Here is a 9,670-nt window from a genome sequence, read left to right on the forward strand (position 1 = left end):
TAAAAAGAGAAAAATCTATCAATTTGTTTAGAATTTTTGGAAAGTCTTGCAAATATCACATTGCATGTTTTGTTCCGTTGCTGTTGTCTTCAAGCTCTCCATCAAAGACTAGTACAGAAAAGCGAACGTTCACGTGCAAACACGTAAAAGTCGAATCCTCTCACCTCCTCCATGCATCTGGCAGAGGTACGGCAAACGCCAGACATTCCCGAGTCCCACAGCATTAGACACACACGCAAGATTGAAATGTGGCGTGTGTGAAAATTTAAATGTAGCATCAATGGATGCTCTGCAGTGAATGGGTGCCATCAGAAAAAGAGTCCAAACAGCTGATAAAAAAATCACAATAATCCACAAGTAATCCACACCTCTCCAGTCCGTCAGTTAATAACTTGTTTTTTGAGGTGAACTGTTTCTTTGGCACTGTTACTGTGCATGCAAATATGTCAGCTGGGTATCACATACAGTATATAACAGAAGTGGCCACAAAAGGGACAATCTAAATTTGGTCATTAAGTTGGTGTATTGCTGGATTCATGACTCTGTCCTGGTGGGAAACTAAACCGGATCTCTGTGCGAAACTACCCGTGACTAATCTTCACCTCAGAAACCACAAGAGAGACCCTGAAGTGAAGAGAGACATTAGTTATTTAGACATTAATTTTGCATGCATTTCTCAGATTTGGTGCCAATAAATCTAGTCACTAGTCCTTCATCTAAAAGAGCTCAATGCATAAACCTAGTACTTTCAGCTGGTCTTGCCATTAGTAAATGAAATATTAATTCACAAGAACAAAGTAACTGTTCACAGAAGCCATTCTAAAGAAAAGAATTCAAGCTTAAAAGCCATGCATATCATTAACCATGCAAAACTGATCAAATCTGGTTTATATTCTGGTAATTCGGTCTGTCTAGCACTGCCGTCTATTGGCATTGCAACTCAGAGTGCATGTGCACATGATCATCAAAATAATGAAGGAATTTCAGATTTTTCTTATATTTTTAACAAAAAACTGCACGCTTTAATAAGTTAAAAGAGCATTTATTAACATTTGCTCAATTTTCCAGAGTGGATCAATAAAGCTGTGTTTATCTAATCATCAGAAGTGTTACAACCTTAAAGAGATATGCAATCATTTGACAAAAATACGAACAATCAGGCAATTATTAACAAAAGACTTCAATGAACAACGTTTGTTTGTAATGCACACCACATCAAGTTTAATATGTCACTGAAAAATATTTGTTGTAGAAACTATTTTCAGAAATTAGTGGTAAATTTCACAATTAATTACAATGAAATGTCAAGTAACAGAACTAAACAAAGTATTTTCCTTTAAAACAAACAACATTTTTAGAATTTATTTATTTTTTACAATGTAGTTCCTGTTAAATCACTACAAAATACATGTTTAGGAATCTTATTATCTGCATTCACATTTATATTTACCTGACATTTAATCATTCATCAAAACCCCTGTGAAGATTCAGTGTCTGTCTGTGATCTATATGAAGATGTGTGAATGAAGCACATTAACACTGACACATTCACACCTTAACAAATTCATGGGTTCAACCTCCAGAGTTATGCACCGCTTCACATCTCAACTAGTCTGTGCACTTTGAGACATTTGCATCTACTTTATCACTGCTTTATGTCAGTTTTTCTTAGGGATGCACTATATATCGGCCGCCATATCGGTATCGGCCGATAAATGTAAATTTTTCTGTTATTGGTATCAAACCGATAAGAAAATGTGGCCGATATCTTAAAGCCGATAAATAATGCATTATTTCCTGCAGAGATGCTTCAGATGCGCACTGTTCGCCATGATGGTTTTTAATTGCTTGAAATATTATTGGAATCACTTCGAAAAGGAAAATACAGTGAACTGCATCATGTGCAGGGCATGTCCGTCATATTATGAGATCATTAGCTACTGTAAAATAATGCTATGGAATCTATGTTCGCCCGTGTTTCAGCGCGTTCTTGCGTGAAGAGCGCATCCACAACGGAGCTACACCTTCATGACTAGCTTGTGCATTTACAGCCTTTTGTGCAATTGTACGTTGTAATATTGTGTTTATTTTATGCATATAAATCTGATTTATCTCATATATATAGTAACGCTTATAGAGCGTTAATAGAGCGCTTCAGTTTGCTGGTGATCTTAGCTCAGTGCACAACATTAATAACTATGATTGGGACTGACTGTCATATATATAACATTATAATGAGAACACTATTATAATAAAACTTTGTAAACGTTGCGGGAAGAGTGCATCCACAACAGAAGTTACACATTCTGACTAGTGCGTAACTTAGTTCAAGATCGCTTGTGCATTTGTGTCTTTTTGTGCATATATAAGTTTTAATTTTATGTTTATGTTGTATAAAGATCTGATTCTCATACAGCATAAAAGTGCATCAGTTTACTGGTGTTCATTCAGCTCTCAATCAGCAATGCTACTATTTGAAACAGTGGTATTAGTTTTAAGATACTTCTTTTTCAAATATATTATTAATAATAACCACCACTTTTATTAGTATCTTATTATTTTCATCAACAATATGGTTTAATTAAAATAATTTCATTATTGTCGGTGCGGAGGTTATTCCGTTTAATTTATCCATGGCACATGATTTTTTATTTTTTTTTACATGTAAGTAATGCTGTCCAGTGACTTGTTTGCATTATTTAAGCATTATTTTATTTATTTGTAAGGCTGCTTTATGTTTGATTTATGTTGAAGTGTTTAATGCCTTTTAATGGTGAGACTTTTTTGGTAATCAGGCTCTCAAAAATTATATAAAAATTTGGATTTAGATTTATGGGCCAACATATCGGTTATCGGCTTTCATATATAAAGAATTATCGGTATCGGCCAAAATGTTCATAGCGGTGCATCCTTTATGTAACCCTCATATGTTGTTTTCCATTTAACCCGGAAAGGATTTTCTTTTTCCTGAAAATGCTAGTTAATGTTGTCACATTGGACTAAAACTTACTGACTTTGCTCACGCAGGGTAGAACAACTTACTAAAAAATTTATTATAATTTGTGTACTTTTTGGGATTTTTTCCCCACATTATTACACTTGTCTAAAATGACCGACCTACAAAACAATTGCTTATAAATCTCTCATTACACTATATTATTACCAAATCTTGGATTCAATCTTTTTATCAACTTTTATCTACTTATGCAAGTATTAAAGCAGGAAAACAATTAGCAACTTAATTAGAAGGATCAATAACCAGTATTGGTCGACAAAAGCAATAGGGCTGATTGTTAAAAAAAACAGGCAAAGATCAGGGCCGATTATATCCTGTCAATCAAAAGGGCGTCTCAGACAGCAACTTGATGTCGAATTTAGGCTAAAGTCCAGCTAAAGCAATAATAACGGGTCTGATGTCTCATAATCACTCAATCCGCGTTTCAACTGAAAAAAAATTTAATTCTTTATGTCAATTGTATAATCAGCTAAAATGCAACAAAAAAAAAAGGAGGTAAACTGAAACCCGAAAGTAGAGGACATAAAGAAAACCAGTCTTTTGCTAAATCAACAGTCACTGGCATTTACAGTGAAGCCAGTGCAATATACAATCTTGCTTATGCAATGCTTTTAGCATTTTAACATCATTACAGTCAGTGCATAAATTGCTTCGACTAGTATTAAAAGTTAGTCATCTAGTTTTTTTCTACAAGACTGATCACAAATCAGTTACATAAAAACTTGGTCTAATTTGAATCTGAAAAGCAAGACAGATTACCACTTGGTTAACTGCTAATTAGTCAAACTAGTTCTTAAGACACGAGTCTTGTTTATGCAACTGGCCCCAGGGCACTTTCTGTTGTTCGGATGCATTTCATGTTCCCATTATAAACGTCTTAATATATTGGGACACCTGCATTATTTTAGGTGAATTTTCACTGCTTAAAGGTTATTCCTGCTGCTTCCACTAGAGGGACAGTTGGGAAAGTTCTTGCTAGCCGTTGGGATCAGATGAATGCAGGCGTTCATGTTAGCCGTTTGGCGCACAATAGATTTGCATGAGAATGGAGTGCTGCTGAAAGCTCCGGTAACAGAGGTGTTTTCCATCTCATTCACTCTGCCTCTGAGCCCCGCTGACCTGATTCCACACGCAAATATGTCCCTCTTCCATTTCCTCACCCTGTCCCTCCTCCTCCTCTTCCTCATCCTCATCCTCGTCCTCCTTGTCCCTCTGCCCTCTGAAGACTCAATGATGGACAACAGCACCGACCACCAGAACAGATCCACCTTCCTGTACTTCGCTTACGGCAGTAATCTTCTGAAGGAGCGACTGCAGCTGAAGAACCCGTCAGCCACCATCTACTGCGTGGCCAAACTCAAGGTATCTATCTATCCGTCTATATATCGATCTATCCATTCATCCATCCGACCATTCATCATCCATCTATCTGTATTTTCATCCATCTATCTATCCATCTATCAGACTGTTTAACTATATCTATCTATCCATCATTTTTTTATTCATATTTTTTATTCATCCATCCATCTGTCCGACAGTTTATCCATCCATCCATCATCCATCCAACTGTTTATCCATCCATCCGACTGTTTATCCATCCGTCCAACTGTTTATCCATCCGTCCAACTGTTTATCCATCCATCCGACTGTTCATCCATCCATCCGACTGTTTATACATCCATCCGACTGTTCATCCATCCATCCATCATCCATCCAACTGTTTATCCTTCTGTCCATCATCCATCTGTCTAACTATCCGACTGTTCATCCATCCATCCATCCATCATCCATCTGACTGTTCATCCATCCATCCATCCAACTGTTTATCCTTCTGTCCATCATCCATCTGTCTAACTATCCGACTGTTCATCCATCCATCCATCCATCATCCATCTGACTGTTCATCCATCCATCCATCCAACTGTTTATCCTTCTGTCCATCATCCATCTGTCTAACTATCCGACTGTTCATCAATCCATCCAACTGTTTATCCATCCGTCCATCCATCCATCTGACTGTTTATCCATCCATCCGACTGTTCATCCATCCATCCATCCATCCGTTTATCCTTCTGTCCATCATCCATCCGTCTAACTATCCGACTGTTCATCCATCCATCCAACTGTTTATCCATCCTTCCATCATCCATCCAACTATCCAACTGTTTATCCATTTGTCCATCCAACTGACTGTTTATCCATCCGTCTGTCTATTCGATTGTTTATCTATTTGTCCATCCATCTGTCCGTTTATCCATCAGACTGTTTAACTATATTTATCTATCCATCCATCTATCTGTCTATTCATCTATCCATCCATCTTTTTATCAATCTATCTATCTAACTGACTCGTCATCCTCTCTAGGACTATAAACTGGTCTTCGGGAACCATAAAGGACTGGCGAGTCAGCGCTGGCATGGCGGTGTTGCGACCATCGAGCACTGCCCGGGGGACGACGTGTGGGGCGTCGTGTGGAGGATGAACATGTCGGACCTCGAGTCCCTGGACAGGTAGGAGCTTTCAGACCCACAACAGTCAGAGATCTTCATGTAGAAGTGTTGCTTAGGGACAAATGGCGCTCCTCACATGTGCTGGATGTTCCTCTGCAGGCAGGAGAATGTGAAAATGGGCACCTACAGTCCAGTGGAGATGAACGTCTCCACCAGCAACCAGGACCTCAGCTGTCGGATGTATATCATGAACAGCTGCATTTATGCGCCACCGTCGCTGCAGTATCTACAGGTACAGTCTCCTGCGTGCTATAACAAGTCACAAAATACGGCTTTTATCAGGACTTTAGCTTCGTTTACATCAGTGGTTCTCAACACTTTCAAAAGGGCCTCAGGATGACTTAAAGTGATTTTAAATGAGAAAACAAGCATAAGACAACTAAAAATGAAGATATTTCTTATTTTAATTCAACCCTTCAACAAGAAGAACCTTGATTCTCACATTCTAGAAATGAGACGATATATAAGGATTCGTAATTTAAAAAGTGTGATTTCTAGAGCTGGAACAAACTGAAAATTAAATGGTTATTCATTAATAAGCACTTCCTCCAATGGGTTGTTAACTGCTTTGGCTGAATCACTGATTCAGTGAGTTGAACTCTGATCACTTTGATTTGTGAACGAATCATTCAGACTGATTTTGTGAACTGGATCCACTGATTCATTGAAAGATCCGACACAATTACTGCATGAACTTTTCTGAATTAAGAGGAGATTTAGATAACAAATGAACCCGATTCTGTTTTCTCAGCATGTATTGTGTGTCAAATTATAGCAGCAACAACAGAAACACGTGCTTCTCTAAACGGAGTAATCTGATATCATCCTCCAAACAGAATGAGTTTGTTATTTTGTGCTGCTGGCGAAAGGACAATGCTGAGGTGTTTTTTCTGGCGTTTGCTCCGGCCAGCTTTGTATGAGACAATAGAGCACCGCCAGCAACTGCTACAACAAAAACACATCAAACCGAAGCAATACGCACTATAATTTTCATAATACAAGGGTCTCTGGGATAAAATAACATTTACATATTTATCCATCTATACTGGACGTCACTTTTAGCACAAATGAGGCAACTAGCACACGTGCTTGTTATAGCTTTATGAATAAATCTCTGTACTGTCCTAAACATTTACATGCAAACATTTTGTTCTTGTCACATGCAGATTAAACAATTAGTACTGTAAAGCATGTCAAATTTAGTTTGTGACACTGCAGGAGCACGTAATGTTGAAAAATTATGCTGATTACAGGGTTTCTGCAAATTTATGACTCATAAATGATGCTCTCCCTCAGTATTTTTGTCTCGTTTTTCAGAGCAAATGTCTAAAAATTCTTAAATCAAGAAATTACATATAAGAAATTTTATAAGAAATGTATTAAAATTAAAAATAAAAATCATATTTCATTGAGAAAACAGGTTTTCATTCCCCATTGGCAGATATTTGTTCTTGTTTTAAGCGTAAACTCATTTAATTTTGTTCAGTTTCTCAAAAAAACAAGAATTTATATATTCATTTTCCATCTCCAGTATAATGTGTCTTGGTTTAAAGATGTTTAGATATTTGAACTGGAAAACAAGATAAAAACACTGAGGTTTTTTTGCAGTGCATGCAACATTTAATGCCACAACTTTATGAATTTAAGAAATTCTGCTCTGATTTAAGACCTTTTAAGGCTTTCATTTGTGGAAAGGCGAATTAAGACTTTATAATCCAGTTTCTGTGAAAAAGTTGAAAGAAATGGTGTCAGGACCCAAGATTATCCTGAATGCATTCATTTACATTTTAACCTAAAATCTACATTTAATTTTCACTTGCTTTTTATTCCTCTTCTGTAAATGCAAAAGTCATTTTGCATTTACAGAAGAGGAAGAAAAGCTAATTTTTAACCAAAAAGCTAAAAATCTAAAACCGTAAAAAATAATCTGCACAAAAACGACACATTGTTCACGTCACATGACGAATCTTCCTGTTCTTGGCCAGAATAAACTGCATTTTATGATAACACTCAAAAGTCTGTAAACGCAAGACTAGATTCCTGCGGAAGGTGTGTCCTCTAGAGCTCAAATGATAGAAATATCTAAAAGATGCCAGTAGAAATGAAGTACCTTCTGTGTCTCAGGTTATTGTGATGGGCGCGGAGCAGAACGGGCTTCCGAAGGACTATCAGGACAAACTCAGGTCTATTGAAACCAACAAATACGAGGGACCTCTGCCTGTGATGGAAGAACTGGAGAAAGCTTTGAAAAAATCCAAAGAAAGGACAGAAGTGATTCAATCTGATGATTAGCATCATAAATGCTGTCTATGTGCACACTTATCTGTAGTCTATAGAATGTACACCACAGCACAACGCTAGTAGACAGGTTCGTTCTGTTTTTAACTCAGAAGAATGTGCAGTATTTGTAACATTTAACAAAACAGTTGCATAAAGTATTTGTTGCCGGCATTCATTATGTTGTGTTCTGCTTGTGTTATTTTCACTTCTGACTGTAGTAAAAACCCTTTTGGAACCTCCATTTTTAAGAGTTTATGCCAAAATGTAATCAAATAAGATTAGATCTGATTAGTGTTGCTTTCGTCAACGAAAATTATGACTAAATATCATCGTCAACGAACCTTTATCACGTGACGAAAACGAGACGAGACGAGACTAGACTAAAATTAAAACAGGCCGCCAAAAACAACACTAGATCTGATTCAACCCATCATATTTTAGAGATAGGACCGGGATTTGAACAATATTTCTATTCTCTTTTGATTTTAATGGAAGTTAAGAGTTATGTATGTCCCATTCAGTTCAGAAAATTGTCATTTCCAACTTGTTGCTTATAAAAGTGCAATGGAAAACCAATTTTCCAACCTGAAAATGCATAATTCCACCAGTTTCTGGTTGATTTAAAGCAAAGGTTCACCCAAAAATGAACCTGAATAAATGAACAGTTGATGGTAGCCATTGACTTCCATAGTATTTTTTTCCATTCCATTTCGGCCGCATCTGCAGTCAGTCACCTGAGAAGTTAAAGTGAATACGCTAGAAAACTGCGCACATTTAATAGATGTGTGGAGTAAGAACATATAAGTGAGCAGAAGTGTTTCAAACATACGAACACAGTTCAGCTTCAGTTAGTCTCATAAAACTAGCGAGCTGAGCCAGTAGTAGTGCTGACAGTGTCGCGTAAACATGACTGAGGAACAGATGAACCGATTCAATCGAGTGAGTCATTTACGCTGAAAGCGCTCCGATTGATTCAAATTCGTGACTTCGATGATTCAGTTCAAGCGATTCACTAGCAAAAACCGGATCAAAAGAGCCATTGATTTTCGAATTTCAACATCGCTTGTAATGATTTTAAAAAGCACGTATAGTGATGGGTGAAACGAATTAGTTAAAACATTGCTTCGCAAAATGATTCACTGTTTCGAAGTGCTCCAATCGGATCAAGTACAGCGAATCATTTGATTCAGATCGGGACTTCAAATCGCATATCGTGAATAATTTTATTAAGCTCGGAACTTCGCGGATCACGATTCATTTGATTCAGTTCGGGACTTCGGAGCGCGGAGCACGAATCATTTGATTTAGATCAGGACTTCGGAGCGCGGAGCACGAATCATTTGATTCAGTTCGGGACTTCGGAGCACGAATCATTTGCCGGAACTTCGGAGCGCGAATCATTTGATTCAGTTCGGGACTTCGGAGCGCAAATCATTTGATTCAATTCGGGACTTCAAATCGGGACTTCAAATTGCATATCGCGAATCATTTTATTAAGCTCGGAACTTCGCGGATCGCAAATAATTTTATTAAGCTCGGAACTTCGGAGCGTACTCCGCGCTCTGAAGTCCCGATCTAAATCAAATGATTCGCGCTTCGAAGTCCCGAACTGAATCAAATGATTCGTGATCCGCGAAGTCCCGAACTGAATCAAATTATTCACGATATGCGATTTGAAGTCCCGATCTAAATCAAATGATTCATGCTCCGTGCTCCGAAGTCCCGAACTGAATCAAATGATTCACGAATCCGCTCTGAAGTCCCGATCTAAATCAAATGATTCGTACTCCGCGCTCTGAAGTCCCGATCTAAATCAAATGATTCACGAATCCGCTTCTAAGTTACGAACTGAATCAAATGATT

General features: G+C 37.6%; 1 protein-coding gene across 1 annotated transcript; it reads left to right on the forward strand.

Moving 5' to 3' along the window:
• The first annotated feature begins 3,720 nt into the window (after positions 1 to 3,720).
• LOC107659081 (gamma-glutamylcyclotransferase-like) lies at positions 3,721 to 8,091 on the forward strand. The gene is made up of 4 exons (XM_016447896.1): positions 3,721 to 4,378; positions 5,382 to 5,527; positions 5,627 to 5,759; positions 7,652 to 8,091. The coding sequence occupies exons 1-4, from the start codon at positions 4,013 to 4,015 to the stop codon at positions 7,817 to 7,819; spliced, it is 813 nt and encodes a 270-aa protein (XP_016303382.1). The 5' UTR covers positions 3,721 to 4,012; the 3' UTR covers positions 7,820 to 8,091.
• The last annotated feature ends 1,579 nt before the right edge of the window (positions 8,092 to 9,670 follow it).

Source organism: Sinocyclocheilus anshuiensis, unplaced genomic scaffold, assembly GCF_001515605.1.
Source record: "Sinocyclocheilus anshuiensis isolate Anshui unplaced genomic scaffold, SAMN03320099.WGS_v1.1 scaffold411, whole genome shotgun sequence".
NCBI classification, from domain to species: Eukaryota; Metazoa; Chordata; class Actinopteri; order Cypriniformes; family Cyprinidae; genus Sinocyclocheilus; species Sinocyclocheilus anshuiensis.

Bases quoted from the DNA above. Each gene is read 5' to 3' on its own strand.
- LOC107659081 (XM_016447896.1), top strand. From the start codon at position 4,013: ATGCAGGCGTTCATGTTAGCCGTTTGGCGCACAATAGATTTGCATGAG. The intron at 4,379-5,381 runs GTATCTATCTAT...CATCCTCTCTAG, and splicing joins ACTGCGTGGCCAAACTCAAG to GACTATAAACTGGTCTTCGG. The intron at 5,760-7,651 runs GTACAGTCTCCT...TCTGTGTCTCAG, and splicing joins CGTCGCTGCAGTATCTACAG to GTTATTGTGATGGGCGCGGA.